General features: G+C 43.3%; 1 protein-coding gene across 1 annotated transcript; it reads right to left on the reverse strand.

Annotated features, from left to right (window-relative positions):
• Nucleotides 1-2,431: 2,431 nt before the first annotated feature.
• LOC139648482 (gamma-aminobutyric acid receptor subunit pi) lies at nt 2,432-13,230 on the reverse strand. The gene is made up of 8 exons (XM_071524620.1): nt 13,038-13,230; nt 11,493-11,560; nt 10,699-10,916; nt 8,711-8,793; nt 5,300-5,437; nt 4,664-4,816; nt 3,054-3,244; nt 2,432-2,800 (listed from the first exon to the last, which is right to left on the reverse strand). The coding sequence occupies exons 1-8, from the start codon at nt 13,228-13,230 to the stop codon at nt 2,432-2,434; spliced, it is 1,413 nt and encodes a 470-aa protein (XP_071380721.1).
• Nucleotides 13,231-17,538: the final 4,308 nt, after the last annotated feature.

Genomic DNA, 17,538 nt, shown 5'->3' on the forward strand with positions numbered 1-17,538 from the left:
TGTTCACCTATTTGCATGGTTTTCATAGAAAGACAGACCCAGCTCCGTCGGAGGCAAATGCGCACTGTCACTGATCACACATGTTCATTCTTTCAATCAAATAAAGTTCAAATACTGAATATGAGAACAAAGTTTGAACAGCCTGCAGTTTGTGGCCCCAAATCAAAGTTAGATCATTGACAATCAAAATATAGACCTAATCGTTTGGATAGCCGCAGTTTCTGCTCCACCTACTGTTCTGCTCCACCCTACTAAACCAAAAACAAGCAAAGCAGAAGAAGAAAAAAAAAGTTACACTCTTGATAACCATGCAGGAAAAAACAAACTATAAGGTAAATCCTATTCATTATCAGGCATATTTAGCAATCAAAAAGTTGTTAAAATCTAATGCACTGAAGCAAGACTGTGTTTGGCAGTACTTGATGGCATTTTTAAAATATAGACCAAAAAAAAGACCCAAACAGTGCAGCTGAAATATGACCAACATAAATGGCTTAAAAAGGCAATGAAGCATCAATAGATATTAGAAATGTATCTTTCCTTTATGTCCTGTACATAATGATTGAGTAGCAATTAAAAATGGAACCTCTGAGACTTATGTTATGGCTGAATGGACAATTAACTTTTCAATGGTTCTATCTGAGTGAGAGTATGCCACGTAATACTGAAGAGAGCAATAAATAAACATGCATTTCTATTGTTAAAGTGAATCCCGTTCTGTATCCGATCTGACCATTACTGAACAATGAAGCATCATGTTCATCTGCTGATTGACTGACTGCATGCTATTACAGACTTAGTCTATGGATCACATTAAATACATGATGTTAACATTAAAAAAAAAATGCATTTAAAAATGTCCTAGTTAAGAAACTAAGTTAAAGGGGAACCAAGAAGGATAGTAAATTCAAATCTGAATCTTTGGTTCTTTGGCTCACATTACTGGCAGTGAGCACATCACCTAGAATGAAACCATACACACTCCTCTCGCCACAGGACGCGCACACGGCGGAAGATGACGACATTGTAAAAAAAAAAAAAAAAAAAAAGGAAACAGAAGAGAGAAATGAGCATATTACCTCAAGCATGGCATATCCAAGCATTTCTGCATTTGAATAATGCACAGATGATGACACCCTGTTGAAATACTGTAACTGTTTCAAATCACTCTACAATGGCTAACACATCTAGGTTTGACTAGGACTGCTGTATGTATTACAAAAGCACAGTGGAAAAATACTACCGGCAGCATTGTAAGAGAAATACTGCATATATCACTATAATAGGCTACCTGTCTGTCCAGGTGGTGCTGTACTGTATACCCACACCATTCTATTGCATTACTCCTGCCTAGTTAGGGGTGTTGGCAGTCGCCTCCCTTGTAAAAAACACAGTGCAGCAATGTGTGTAATAACAAGTGACGTAAAAGTGTTCATGGTGACCTTCACTGGAAGTCATTACCCATAATACTACTGAAGGGATCAAAGGCCACTAGATTTATAGTGTCAAGGAAAGAAAAATAAAAAAATAAAACAGGCAAGAGAGACAGCGATGTTCAATGAATTAAAAATAACTGAATCAATAGTAGAAAGACAGCGAAGAAAGAGAGAAACAGAGTGCAACAGCGAGAGAGAACGATCGTCCTTGGGAGTTTTTAAACACGCTCTCTCTTTCTGTTCTGTTTCCTTCTTTCTATTTCGCCTCCCTTTTCTCGCCTTTTTTTTTTTTTTTTTTTTTTTTTGCCCCTCTCCTCCCATCCATTATTTTTGCCGTTCCACTCTAAATGTTATATACCTGCGGGCAAAAGTGGGAAAATGAAGTTGTAAAATATCAATGATCAATCCATCACAACAACACAGCATCAAGGTGGCATGGGCATTTGCTCTCCCTCAACAATGCTATAGTGAATTCTGTCGTAAAGCTCAAAATTACAGCTCCGTCTTCTCCGTGTCCGACAGTAACAAAATATAATATAGTAAACTGTGAGGTGATGTACATAAAATACGAATACTACTACGAGAGAGATGCAGACTGGCCATTTTTTCAGTTTGTAAGCAGTGTTTTTTTTTTCTTCTCAAGGTGTATCAGAATCAATCAAGTCTTACCCGTCAAGGTCAGGCAGGCCGATTGATTGCAACAGAACCAGCTGTATAAAATTCCTTACTGTAAATACTCATTTACAGTAGGTGTTATCACTCAAAAATGGAGCTGTACTCAAAAGCATTACCGTTTCCTTTTTTTTAAAACAACCTTATATAGTCTTCAACATATGCTACGTCGCTCATGAATCCAAATGTAGAAATTGCACGCACTCATTTCAGAACACGCACAAGTAACACTGTACATACATACAGTAAAATAAACACGTCTTCCCTCCATACAAGCTCTCTCACACACACACACTGGGACGCACACCGCACTCCGGTGAGTGCTAAAAGTACAGATAGTACGTCCAGTAGAGCAGATTGACCATGACGAAGGAGAGGGGGAAGGTGACTCTGGAGTAGTTGTCTATGTAGTGGGGGTTCTCCACGTGACAGCAGTTTATGGAGCGGTGCAAGACCTTGCGGAGGATGGCGAGGACGGTGAGGCAGCGGTTGGGGGGCTCCTCGGGGGGCGCCTCGGGCCTCGGCTCGCTGCCCGAGGGGCTGGCGGGGCTGACGGCCAGCTCTGTGGAGGCGGGGGCCGGCGGAGGGGACGTGGCGTTCTCCTTGCGTCTCTTGGCCCGGTTGGAGTCGCTGGAGATGGTGGTGACGATGCCGTTCATCTCCTCGTCGAAGTCGTGCATGTGGTGGCCGTACTGCAGGGGAGAGAGAGAGAGAGAGAGAGAGGGGCAGAGGCAAAATGACGTGAGCGGAGACAAGAGGAGGACGACCATGTGAGATCGAAAAGGTCGGAACACTTCTCGAACTTACCGAGAAGCGGCTGATGGTGATGATGATGATGATGATGATGATGATGATGATGACGATGACGACCACCATGAAGACTATGACTGTGACCAAAAAACACAATGACCACAACAACAATGAACAACTCGACAGCCCTCTCACCATGAGCATGTTGCTGTTGGGGTGGGTGAGGGTGCAGAAGTGGGCCACGGCGTACTCGATGAGCGCTCCGAAGATGAAGCTGAAGCAGATTCCCAGGTAAACGTCAATGGCCTTGATGAAGCAGTTGGCGTTGGGCAGCGACGTCCGGGCTCCCATCATCAGAGTGGTCATGGTCAGTACTGTGGTCACTCCTGGCACACAAAACACAGCCACAGGTATGTTGCTGAGCGCTCGAGTATTCTGATGCTGCGCTCAATGCATATCGATGAATACAATCAATCAAAATAAGGCCCAGGGTGAAAATAATCGGAATTATCCTTTAGGCAGTCATGCTAAATATGTCTAGCTTTATGTAAGGTGCTTAGGAAATAAAGAGATGCAAGTGACTGTATGTGCTGTGTAAAGAGAGAGAGGGAGACAGAGAGAGGGTATTGCAGAAATAGACAGAGGGTCCATCATCCTAGTCCCGCACTGCAAACTACAGCATCTGGAGACACCCAGCACCTAGACATACATCCTTCAGTACAATCGTCCCCCTCAAAGACTTTAACAAACTAATTGGCATTAATTATAACAGCAACCCAACCATAATACTGGATGTTAGACTTGCTGAGGTCTCTGTTGGCCTCTCCCCATTAGCAGAGTCGCTATGTGCTCTCAACTGTGCTCTTCTCTCTGTTCACTAACGGTTTCACAACCCAGTAAAATCCTCTAATATGCTGACACCACTAGCATAATTGGCCTCATCTCTGACTTCAATGAAACTCCCAGATCCGAAGTGGACAGAACAGTGGCCACGGTGTTCTAACAATGACCTTCAACTCAAGACATCAAAAACCCCTGGAGACTGCCTTGGATTTCAGGCACAGCAAATAACCATGACAGAGTTTACCCCTCTGAGCCTGCATCTGCAGCTCCGTGAAATGGCACATCAGCTCGGGCAATATGATCTGCAAAGCGCCATACGTACTCAGACAACTGAAGGATCTCCAAGTTCCACACATCTATCAAAGAGAGCGCTCTAACTTCCTCACTCACGGTCTGGTAGGGAGGCATGGACAATCACACACAGAAAAAAAAAAAAAAAAAACGCATCATCTCCAAAGCAACAAAGATCACCGGCACTGACCTCCCTGAAATGAATCCCTTTATATCCAGTGCACCATGAAGTGGGATATCCTGTGGTCCCAGGGGGTTCTGGGATGACCATAACCGCCCTCTTCAACCCCCCCAGCCCTCTAACATCCCACCAAGGTTTCTACATTGGTGCACTCCATAAATAGCACAAGAGTTTGTTACTGTGTTTTATCCTGTAATAGAAAATGAATACTGATGCACACATTGTTGAAACAAAACCACAGCCGGTTAAGTGCTTCTGACTAATGACTTATATAACAAAATGAAAAGAGAGAAAGGCTGGATTCTGTTATCTCACTAAAACCAACACACCAAACCCAGATATTTAGGAGGTTTGACGCAGTCTGAAATTATCTAGGCTCAAAAGACATGGACCTCCACAGATGTCTGGTCAGGGAGCAGCATTTTCCACAGATAGTGAATGAAAATTGAGGCCGTGAGAGTGAGAGATGGTTTCTTCATGGTTCTCTTACCTATGCAAATGCGTGCTGGAACAGAGGACTGGGAAATCCAGAAGGAGACCCATGAGAGGACCACCAGCAGGCTGGAGGGGACATAAGTCTCCAGGATGAAGTACAGGATGCTCCTCTTCAGCTCAAAGTGGAAGACCAACTTGGGGTAGTGGCCTTTTGAGAGGAAGGGCAAAAGTGTGTAAATGCACTTGCTACCAGAAAACATGTGGTGTGAGTTATGAAGACATGAAGAGAGAAGCATAGTGAAGCAGCTAACATACAGTATATGTCAGTATACACAGAGGTCACTGCAGGCTGGTAGGTGAACCAATATTTGTGATGATCTGTTCGCTCATGATTTGTTTCATTGCTCAGTCTTAAAGGTGAGGTTTTTAACATCAATAAATCATTACCACATTCATTTTGAGACATTAGTATAATAACGGTAAACAAATGAGACCATTGCAGGAAAGCTTCTATTGGTCTCTACACTGCATTTATTTGTGTACCATGGCAAGGATATTGGCCGTAGGATGGTGTCAAAATTAGTCACAATTAATTTGACAATGTTGTATTGATGTTTAAGAATTCTACACTTAACATCTTTAATATAACCCTAGAAAGTAAGGTTAAGATATATTTGAGTGACATTGTTACCAGTTTCATAGATGGCCTCTGAGACAGAGGTGTAGTGGTCTTCTACTGTGTACTGAGCCAATTTAAGTGTGTCTAAGCCACTGACGGACTCATTCCCTCTGGTCCAATAGAACATGACGTCATTGATGTTGTAGCCCCCTGTGGAAGGAGACAGAGAGAGATGAAGATAACTTTCTTAGCCAATTTACACAAGGCAATTTGAATTTGTCATTCCACATACCCCTACTAGATACAGCACATAGTCCATTACCTATTTTTTTTTCCCATCAGAGAGCGCAGTACAGCGCCCCTGGAGCAGTTTGGGGCTCAGTGTCTCACTCAATGGCAGTTCAGCAGCAACGGTGAGCAATGATGAACAGTAATTCCAGTTACCCTCTAGTCACTAACTCACAGCTGGAATAAACCCTTCTGTACGTTCCAGGGATTAGACCTGCAACATTCTCATTATTCTTTAGCTTCCCTACCTCTATGCCAACCTGCTGTAATTTATGATGATGAAGACAGAGATATTATATAAGAAGCAGCTTTTCACTAAACCCCAAAGTCGCACTGAATGATGGAAACAATAAAGCTGTCAACGGCCCCTGTCATGCAAAGGTCTGGTCCTCTCAGAGTTGGATTGTTTGGGACTGCAACTAAGTCTAAATATCAGCACAAAATGAATAGTTGACAAGAATTATAGAGAAATTTGAAAACTTTCCCTACAGAAGAAAGAGGGCATGTTACCGTTGAGAAGCAAATGGAAAGGGTCTGCTTTCATAACAACACATTGACATGAAATTGAAATCTGAATGTAACCACCACAATCAAGCTATAAGATATGATGTTAATTTACGTTTATGTTGTCGCAGTCACAGTGGAAACAGAATATTCGCCCATTGTTCATTCTGACGCACTTTGACACAGTGAAACCCAACAGGAATTGCTAATGGAAATGCAACTCTGGTGTTCATTCAATTCTTCAAAGGGGGTAGCAAAAGGAAAATAAGTCCAAATGAAGAGCTTAACTCTTGCCTCGTACCATAACAGACTAATCATGCATATTTCACTGTGCCCGAGAGCCTTGATAACCCAAATAAAACTTGGAATAAAAAGGCATGCAAAGTGAATGCTGTCAAAGATGTCACTGCAAAGTGTGGCGGTGCTGTTCCCTGGGTAGACAGCAGCATGTTAATTTTTCATAATACAATGCTAATAACAATGCTAATAAACAAGGGTCTTTGTTTCTTATGATTCATAGAATTGTGGTGCAAACATTGTGGAGAGCTATAATTCATTTTAGGTACGCTTGATAATGAAGAAAAGGTAGGTCATGAGCATCAACAAGGCGACACCTCATGGTGTATTTCTCTAATTTATCTGCAGAGGGAGCAAGAGAACAAGGGATGGAAGAAGGAGGTGCTGCTGCATGAAGATGGAGTACACCTCCGTATTCTGTTATACACAAAACACTCATTAATTCAACAGCTCTCCCTATTTACCCACATATCTCCCCTCCTCTGGGACAAAACATGCATGAAGTCTATGGAAACATGCATTATTGACCAGGGTGAGCCATGACGCCGTGAGCAAAGTCCTCTGATAAAGTGACTTTGATGAGGAAAGGCCCTGTAATTTCAGTGGGGTTTTTTTTCTGATTGTACTTCTGTTAACAGTGGAACTCATTATTTTCCTGACCTAAAGCTGTGACACTAATGTACAAATTGAAGACATAAATGGGTTCTGACATCCTGTGCAATAGCATGGAAACGGTTATATTCAAATTACAGCTTTCTGGGGGTACATTCAACCTTGCAGTGCCCCATAGCCCCCAGTTGGTGAGAATGAGTAGGCTTGACCACACTGCAAGAGCGTCATTTAAATGGGTCATCAGAGGCTCTTATAGGAGTACATCTCTTTCCATCTTCTGTCTTCCACTGTGGTAAAATAATTAAAGCAGCAATCAGAAAAAAACTGGGACTGTCTTCTGACTTGGAGTCTCTTTCTACTGTCGGAGCCCACTAAATATTTTACCGCAATCCCGATCTAAACCGCCCCGCACCCTCCGACGACAACTCTGTCTTTAAATCTTCCTCCTGTGCAGAGGATCCACTTTTGGCACAGCATTAAAAGAAATAAATCCTTGAATATGCCTCTTCATGGAGAGAAAGAGAGACAGAGCGAGAGGGAGGAAGACATTGAATGAGAGGAAGGGGGAGAGAAAGAGAGAGAAAGCAACGCAGAGAAAGAAGAGACAGAGGGTGATAAAGAGATTATATGAGAGAGAGAGAGAGAGAGGGAGAGAGAGAGAGAGAGAGAGAGCAGAACATGCAGATATTTAGCCTGCCGTTATTAAAGCAGGGAAGGGAGAATCCATCATCTTCCTAGTTATCTTACTTTAACCTCTAGATGCCTTTTTGTCTGCTACTGTAAATGTACTGTGGACTGTGCCTCCCGTTAGATGTGTTTATTTGGCGCCGAGTACATGGTGGGCTTTTGGCAGGGATCAGACTTCGTCTGGCTCGCTGTAATTAAATAGCATGGAGCAGAGAGAGCTAGAAAGCCAAGATGAGATGTGAGTGAGGGAGTCAGAGAAAGGGGGGGGGGGGACTTCTGCTTCCCTCCATCCTTTACACTGCCAAAAATATTCTCGACAACTCATTTAATCCTAAAAGTTGAAAATCTGATTTTTCTGAAAATGGGTGAAAGAGAAAATCTGCCAATGGGGTGAGATGACTTGCTTCCAGTGCTCACATGTAACTTCATTCAAGAAAGTGAAGCTGCATTGGAAAATGTTCTCAGCCCACTGGCGGAGTTTCGTGTTTGTTTAAAGAAAAATATAATTTTAAGAGTGAACACAAGTCTAAAGGACTTGTTAAGATGGAGATATTTTTGCAGTGCACTCCTTGGTTTCCCCCCTGCAGCTTGTGTAACGAGGCATGGGATCGGGGGCAAGGCATGCCTGATCCCAAAACTGAGGGTTTGTGGGGAAAAAGGCTGGTATGAGGAGCGTTTTTTTGGGACAGCCAAGGATTAAGGAGCAGACAGTGTTTACATGAGTTACAGCTATGGCCTAGTTTTGTTGTCACGACAGTAATCAAATAATTAGCGACAAACAAGCCTACACAAGGAAGACTTACATTGTGCTCTGAATTCACCCCTGCAATCGCTGTCTATGTCTGACACTCTCTCTAATACACACACGACAGTATGCCTGAGAACACACACATGCACGGATATACACACACATGCTCAGACGCACACACACACACCAGCGGTTTTGAAGATCAGAGAAACCGATCTGTCTGATCCCTCGGTTTGATCACATTCATTCAAAATCACACGCACCCGCCAACTCACTGCCACGGCAGCGCTTACAGTTTGAAGCTTGCATAGGTCTGACTTTCTGTATCAAGTATGAAGTGTCCTTACAGCTCTCCAGTTGCAGTGTGCAGGTCTGCTTGTCCATGGGATATTTGGTGAGATCCATGTTGCAGGCCACGGTGGTGGTAATCCTAAAAAGATGAGATCACAGAGAAGCAGTTCAACTGTTGTTAGTACCTATATGTCATTTCTAGGGTCTAGCACAGTGGTGTCCAATCATCTTGGCCATCGAGGGCCAAGAGTGTGCAGGTTTTCATTCCAACCAAACACTAGAGCAGTTCAACTCATAATTAGTTCCCCACTATCTGGTTGAAGTGGTGCTGATGAGTGGAATCAGCTGTCTCAAGTGCTCTAGTCCTCAAGTCCTCTATGGCACATGATTGGAGATCACTGGTAAAGCAGAATTCTGAAGGCTGAAGCTACAATCTGAAGCTGATCCATTACAATGAATGGGACACTGATTTTGTGGAATTACAGAATGTTTGAGTGTCTATAAACAAATGAGCTTTATTCTATAGTAAGTTTTCAGTTCTGAACCAGAAAATGAACCCGTATCCTTCTGGGCAGTTTCCCAGTTAACAGTGCCATTACCACTACTTACCACAATTCATTGTCTACCAAGCCCCTCCGGACCTCATTTTCATCTTCAAAAATATGACTTGGACTGTCCTATACCATCAAATAGCATACATTAATTCCTTAATTGAGCGGTGTTCCCTTTTAACCTCACATCCTTCAGCTACAGCCACATCAGTGCTTTCTCATGTATTCCTCCCGGCACAGCGCTGAAACATTTACCACAGTTGTCCCTTTCGTCACGTGTCACTTCTTTCTGTCCTTCTCACAGCCCCAATTCCCTGTGGAAGCCGTCCCTTTTCTCACCATCTCTTTCGACTTGTTTTTTACTCTCACTACTCCTTTCCCTCTAACAGTGTTGGCACTCCTCTCCTCCACACTGTCAGAGCAAAGCTGTGCAGCTCCATATATAGAGGCAAACGTCCATGAAGGCCAGGACACACACACGCGCACACACATCGATGCAACAGCTACACACTCAGACAGATACACATATTCATACCAACATTAATCGACAATGCAGTCACATATGACCATGTCACGTACGTGTTAAAAATTCAAGCGTGAATCAAAACACACACATTACGGTGACACAGACGACCATGCTCGCACGCCATGAGCACCCAGCCGTGATGAAGAGCAATGTAGTGTACTACTGATGATGGTCATTGTATGGAAACATGATAAACTGTGAGGGTAGACTGAGGTGAGTCTGAATACCCAACACAAGTTAACATGACACCCACATACTGTTTTTTTGCACAAGCAATGGCTGGAAAGCTGCTAATTGAACAGGGAGAATCTCTCCAGATGTGATTTTTGTTTAAATTTTGCACCCACTTTCATTGTGTATAACCAGAACTACATGTGTAGCTGGTACTATGTATATGCATAAAAGCATAGTTCAGCACCACAGGAATAAAGGCAGATCAGGACCATGGACAGCACCTACATACTACATAGACACACTAAGATTAATACCCATCACAAACAACAGCAGGATATGGAAATCCCATCATCACAGGACAAAGAAGCGCTGAACAAACTCACCTCCTGACTCATCTATAAGCTATCTATCTTTAACTTGTCTGCTTGGCCACTGTCCAATCAAAATACCATACTAATACACCTTACAGGGGCTCGCCAAGCTTATCAAGCGTTAAGCCTTTGCTCACAGAGCAATATCTGGTGGAATGATCCTAACAGCACTTATCTTACCTCAATAGCCCACGGCTCTTTGTATTGACAGATCACACAGTCCTCTGCTCATACAATCCAATACCCATGTAATAGAATTGACATAACTCCCTTCTTTGCAATCACATTATCTCACATTCAACCCACGCTTCCTCCCTCTGCCAATTCCTTCCCCATTCCCTGGCCTACTTTTCATCGTCTCTCGAAGCCGAAAAACAAACAAAACAACCAATACACCCAACAATCCCGTTTTGTTACCCCACCTCAGCGCGTAGAGGACGGTCCCGTTGGGGAAGATGCGGATAAGCCTGTTCTCCACGGTGATGTCATGGAGGAAGGACTTCTTCGAGTCGACGATGAAGGTGTCGGGGACCCAGAGCAGCTCCACTAGCCGCCCGTCAAGGCTCAGGCTCTTGTTGCCCTCGAACACCAAGCGCTCGTCCGTCCAGCGCTGCCGCAGGAAAATGGTGGCTGTGTAGTCCTGCAGGATCAGGGCTCAAGGGTCACAACAGTGCTTCTGGACTATTCTGATAAGCATGTCAATAATCTGCTGACACATGAGTGATGTTTTTGCAAACCAAGGTACTACAGTGCGCTGTTTTTGCCTCAGTCAGCTTTGGTTTTTCTTGCATTTTTGGAATATTGATAGCGTCAGGTCCCTAAGCCCATCGATGCCCGAAGCTACTGTGCGTCCACAGCGTTGTGTCAAGTCAGCAAGTCTAGTCAGATTGTTAGAATACTAAAAAACATGTTTTTCCTGAAGTCCTGAAGTTACTTCATGAGTGTAGCTGCGTAATCAATTTCTGCTGTTGCGTGGCAACATGGCCAGATGTGACTGTGGACTAATGGCAAAACCAAGTTCAGCACCAGGGGAATTACGGCAGGTTAGAACCACATGAGGAGACACCAGTCAAGGCCCCTACACACTCATCTGATTCCTAGAAAAAGCAACTGCAGTCTAAAAGTTGACATTAAATGGCCCAAATAATGATGTTATGGTTGAATTACAGTAATCAGTAGGACATGATAGGTTATGTCACAGAAAGCGTTGCCTCACCATGTTGATTTCTGAGATGGTGTCAATGCTGGCAATGTCCAAACTCATACCCACTGTTACAGGACCATCTAGAGAGATAGAAGAAATGAATCAGCTGCATGTTCCATCTGTTATTACACATTGCACATCATCCCTACATAATCCCTACAATTTGTATGTATGCGTGTGTGTGTGTGACTGAGTGGATTGTGTGACACTGAGGGGGTAGATTGGGAAAGCATGGGGAATTAGAGCACACTGTATAATGGAAAGTTAGCCAAGGACAGCATATTTGAAAACGCTGAACACTCCACATCGTCGGCGACAGCTGCAGTGTGATGCATGTGGACCTCCTTAGGGGGATTCGTTCTCCCTGATTTTCTATCAAAGTGGGCAACTCCGCCGCTCTCTCATGTCTCATCTCCCTATCCTCCCTCTCTCTTTGCTTATCAATCTTTACTTCTGTGTGAGAGAAAAGCCAGCCTGTTGTCATACTACACATGAATACGGGAAGTGTGTGCACATGTGTGTGCTTGTATTTCTATACTTATGAGGTCCTCACATGGGTAGAAAATGAGAAAAATCCTCCAAAGTGAGGAGATTTTGGCTGGTCCTCACTTCTTTAAAGTGCTAGTATAGCGTTAGGGCTTGGGTTTAGGGGTAAAGCTAGAATTAGAATTAGATTTGGGCAAGAATAAAGGTTTAAATTAGGGGTTAGGGCATGAATGTCGTCAACGGAAGTCCTCACAATTATAGTAATAGAAAAATGCGTGCGTGTGTGTGTGTGCCTGTGCTGTGTTTACTATCGCTATTTGCCAAATTTGCGTCCCCAGATGAGAGGCCCGATGATTATGCTGAATGGAATTTGCCTCCATAAAGTCAGTGTGAGTGTTGATCAAACAGCGGGCAAACAAACCCTAATCGCACTGTGATGGATTCTCAGACAATAGCGAGGGATTTGCTGGGAACGGCTACCGTGATGAATGGCAGCTTGAACACGACATGACATAACATCTTCCCTCTGTGAGATTACACCGGGTGAGACATAGTTTCTGTAACGCAAGTGAATTGGTTGCTTAATGAAAACTGGAATCCAAAGCATATCAGCAGTAAAACTATGCAGCTTTGATCTTGATTAAAACTACCAAACTGAGTTTTGCATGGCAGATGGACACATTAGTATTTACAGACATACACACTGTGACACTGTAAATCATTTTGGCACAAAGCTGTTTTAAAGATACATTTTACTGCATGTACATACTATATCTAGTAAAGTCAAATTTAACATTGCAAGCATGGGTATGCAAGGATATTTGCTCATTGGTTTGCAGAAAATATGCCAATCTCGGGATGAATGTATGTGAGGCAAGCGATCATGCACTCAAAAGGGATACACAAACACAAAATTGCTCTTTAACTGCCTTCCCTCTCAGACCCTCTCTCTCTCTCTCTCTCTCTCTCTCTCTCTCTCTCTCTTTCTCTCTCGGTGTCGCTCACAAACACACATTTCCCCTGAGCGTTATCTCATTTTCATGGCTGCATGTGTCTGCAGTTTTTCCTTACTGTCAAAGAAAGGCCTGAGGTACTTGTTGTATCCTTTCATCAGCCTCTGAATGGTAGGAGGCAGAATCTCTCCCTCCTTCACTTCTGCGTTGAGCAGCGAGCTCTCTAACAACCTGAGGAGAAGAAAGACAGGGAGCGAGAGAGCAAGAGAGAGAGAAGGAGAAATGAAATTAGGTTTTGTTCCTCTTCCCATTGATACCTCTGTGCTATCGCTGTATTATTCAATGCATCAGTGGAGTGTCGATTGAGATCCACAATGCCCCGCGAATCTTATAACCCAAGCTGAGCGGAAGAAAAGGCATGAGATTAAAATGGCTAAAAAAACAACTTGGAATAGAAAAACGGGGGGGAAAGCAAAAAAGAGAAGAGAACAAAACTGCTTTTTTTCCTTTCAAATTGGATTACTTTGATCCAACGGTGGTCAGAATACTTGAAACGGCCCATCTCCCCATCCCTCCATTCACTTCTACCTTTAAAATTACTATTGGCTTCCATAAGCATTTTTTTTTTTTTTGGCTGAATGCTATCCTTAAAGGCAAACTGAAGTGTGGGAAGATGATTATACTGCTGGCAATTGTGGCAGGGGGGGGAAGAGCACTCATTGCACCTTCCCCAGTGGTATGTGTGTTTGTGTATAAATCAGGCTCTAAATACAGAACGCCCGTTCTATAGAGAGAAAGCCCCAGGGCGCGCACCATGATGTAAGAGGGGCTGAAGCAAGACAGATCAGGCCATGTGCAGAGGCAGAAAACATTCATCTCCATAGGCTGGCAGGCATATCAACATCCCCACAGTCACTTGAGCGCCGCTGCAGCCAAATGCACGCGTGACAAGGAGATGAAGAATAGCAGTGGAATGTGGTCAGTGCCTCTCTTACTGTACATTTCTCCCTCAAACATCCAGACAATAGAGAAGTAGCATTTTTAAACAACAATATATCATTGTCAAATTCACTGTGATACTTGCTGATGATTACTGTAATCAAATTAAACTGTGGTTGAGACAATTGGTAGCTTCTACCTCATATTTCCCATAAACCTCATAAGGCCTCTTTCTGTGTTGTGCCATAAAGCGATCTCTCTTTGTGCCATAAAGCAATGCACAGCAATTTCCCAACAAATCTGACCTGGTGGCAGACAATGTAAAATGCAGTGTAGAGTAGGGATGGGACGATATATCGAAATTCAATATATCAAAATGATATTATTTGCCCTTTTTAATGACATTTTTAAATTGTTTACATTCTAGCAAGCCAATGCCACTGTTAGAAACGTAATTCTGCACAGCCACGCTGTTGTTGCCATTGAATTTTCATTTATTACATTGTATCGTGGTTATATTGAATTCAATCAAAACAAGATAAGCATATCATCCCATCCCTAGTGTAGAGGCCGGTAGAGCCTTCACATCTTCTCTGCCATGGTCATACTGTGTCAAAATGAATGTGGTAATTATTTATTGATGTTAAAATGCTATGTGTAGCAGCTTTAAAGCTTCGATGCTCATATGTAGACAGACTCATTGTACTGTGTGTGATTTTGGATAGTGGGGACATCTACCCCTACTTTTCATTTAAATTCTTTAGTTTAATTTTATGTTCTCAAAATGAATCACAGCTCCAGAACGTAATAAATATACACTTGATTAACAGACAGAAATGGAGAAAGGTACAATGGTTTACTGTATGTAGGGAAATTTTCAGCAAGTGTCCAAAGGCCAAAAGTGTCTTATGCCAGACCTAGACTTTCATAAGACTTAGACTTAGACTCCAGCCTGAGCCTATCTTTTCCATTCCCTGCCTTGCAACGACCGGCTTTTCCACTGATGAATCCAGCCGCACCGCCCGAGAGCGCAACTATCGGCTTCTGTGGCAAGAGAGGCACACAGAATTCCCAGTTCCTCATGAAGCTAAGGACTTGTTTCACCTGACCGCGTCAAATCAGCTTAGACAGAGGGGTAACACGCTTCCAGCGCACTGTTGCTATGCCGCATAAAGTCTCACTCACATGGCTCGTAAAGCCTGTTGTTTCAGCGTGGCGACAGTCCTGGATGGGGAAGCCATGTTAGTGACAGCTGTGACAGCACTCTGCCACCGGCATACTGAATTATCAAACCGGGTCGCCCTGTATGAACCTAACCCCCATATTCAATAGTGTGTGTTTTGTATGTGCGTGACGCTGACTGACTTGTGTGTATGCGTGTGCATGGCATCAAACAGTCTGAAGGAAAGCGCTATGTGCAGTGACAGACATGAGGATGAGTATAACAATATGACTACCAAGGACAAATGAAAAGGAAATGAAACAAAACAATGCATGTCAGAGAGATTGGAATGAGATGAAAACAAATTTCATGAGATGAATTTTTTAAAAGGTTAGACTAATGAATTATAGAGAAAACTAGGATGTCTTATGAGGGCAAGTAAAAAAGATCAATTGATTTCCTGTAACTTTACTGATAGCAATGGAGACCTATTCATCTTTAATGTTCTTCAATATTTTAAAGTCTGATTATGAAACATGGCTGCCCCGTCCTGAATTTGGCTTGAACATGGCTGCATCCCCCCCCCCCCTCTCACTCTATCCATCTCTCTCTCACTCTCTACAAATCCCCAGACTCCCTAGCTCTTGGCTGTCTAAGCCTTCACCTGCAGATGTGGATGAGACTGCGGCTCTCCTACCTGCCAAACAGCCTTCGGGCGCTCTCCACTGAGCCCTGACAATGAAAAAAGATGAAGACATGAAGAAAGAGGCCGATCTTTTGAATGCCCCGAGAATCATACACGCTATAAATTAACAAACAGCTTTCATCGGCGTATTTATGTGCTAAATGGCACGATCATGTAGACAAGGCAGTATTCAGGCTGGGTGTCACACATGCACTCACACTGTAAACACACACACACACACACACACACACACACAAACATCACTCATATTTATGTACTGTGGGGTCCCTCTCCCCAGATGAAAGCGTGGTCTACGGAGTGCGCATTTCCCACAATGCACACTGACAGGCCCGACACACCTGCCCAACTGGGCAGCCCATCAAGAATAACAAGATGACACTTTGAATGCCAACAACTGAACTGAAGTAGCCCATAGAGCGCAGCCATACTGAGTCACAGTCTGTTCCTTGGTCTCAGTGTCAAAATAATTGCGTAAAATGATATTTTAAGATACATTTTAACATGTACACCAGCGTGGAAGTTCAGGAGCAGTCAGTGTTGAACATGAGCTGCCATGAAGAACCACTGTCATACTAGCATTTAGGATTTTTTCTTTTCCCAGCTCAAGATAACCAATTAAAAGTAGGCAAAATTACTTCTTGACAATTTAGACCGAGGACACAGAATGAAATATTAACTGGGTCCAATTTTTTTCTTGATGATATGATTTTGATAAGATCTAGCAGTTAACTGTCACAGTGACAGTATTACAAGTAGAGGAAAGCATCTCTGAAGTACTAATCCGCCACATCTTCAAATAAATAAATGTCCATTTTGCTACTCTCTATCACCGATTGCCAAAACACAACAGTGATTCAGTGTAAAGCCAGTTCAAGAAAGCTTTTATACACTACACTACACTGGTAGGTCTTTCCTGGGAAAAACACTGGTTACCCTGGTACCCTAATGTCTGGGAAACTGGGTAGTTTGGAAAGTCTGGATAGTAATGAAACTCAAACTTCATCAGCAGAAAATCAGAGGAAAAAGACATCACAGTACTGGACACACTGTTTGATTGCCAAGTGTTGGAAGTGCGATGCAAAAACAACAAAAGACAAGGATCTCACAGATTACCACTTGAGCAAAAGGTTGGCATGACACCTTGTGATGAAACCTGAAAGCATGATGTACCGTGGCACTTGTTGGAGCAGTTGTGTTATCAGGACTGACACATGACACTGTGGATCTAACCAACACCTCCTAACGTGCTAATTGGCCTTCTCACTGGCACTGCATGAGCAGTCACAAATGATTACTGCTTAGCCTTCTGGGCTCGGTGGGGAACGAGTGATTGGCCTGGCCCTTTTCTTCACGATCGGGATCTCCACTAATCCCAATATTGAGTCCGCTAGTTAGCTTGTTCTGCTTTTCTTCCCTCCTGTCTGTCTCTTGTTCCTTCGTTATTTCTTTCCTGAGCCTCTGCTCTATCTGTCTCTCTCTGTCACTCTCAGGCAGGATTAACAATCAGTGTCAGAGTTACTTCACTGCCACACACCATGATGAGGCTAATTAGCCTAAACACCCCCCAAACACACATATAATTGCAACCTCAACACAGCCGCATCCTCAGTATGGAGGAGGCATAAAGACTGCAGTGCACTACATACTGTATATTCATGTGGCTAGCTGGTGTGCTACAGCAGTCAGTGACCTGCACATACACAGTGTGGTGCATGCTGTGAACTACTATAGGCTGCTATATGGATGGTGTGGTTAGATGCGTGGGTGGAGGAATAGAGTGAGACAGAGTAATGCAGGGGTGACAGGGTGGCC

Source organism: Centroberyx affinis, unplaced genomic scaffold (assembly GCF_046629955.1).
Source record: "Centroberyx affinis isolate AG114_WGS23_722 - 3 ecotype Tasmania unplaced genomic scaffold, CSIRO-AGI_Caff_v1 ptg001209l_1, whole genome shotgun sequence".
NCBI classification, from domain to species: Eukaryota; Metazoa; Chordata; class Actinopteri; order Beryciformes; family Berycidae; genus Centroberyx; species Centroberyx affinis.

Bases quoted from the DNA above. Each gene is read 5' to 3' on its own strand.
- LOC139648482 (XM_071524620.1), bottom strand. From the start codon at position 13,230: ATGGGAAGAGGAACAAAACCTAATTTCATTTCTCCTTCTCTCTCTCTT. The intron at 11,561-13,037 runs GTAAGGAAAAAC...CTATCTCTCTAG, and splicing joins CCTCAGGCCTTTCTTTGACA to ATGGTCCTGTAACAGTGGGT. The intron at 8,794-10,698 runs GTGGGGTAACAA...TCATCTTTTTAG, and splicing joins ACCGTCCTCTACGCGCTGAG to GATTACCACCACCGTGGCCT.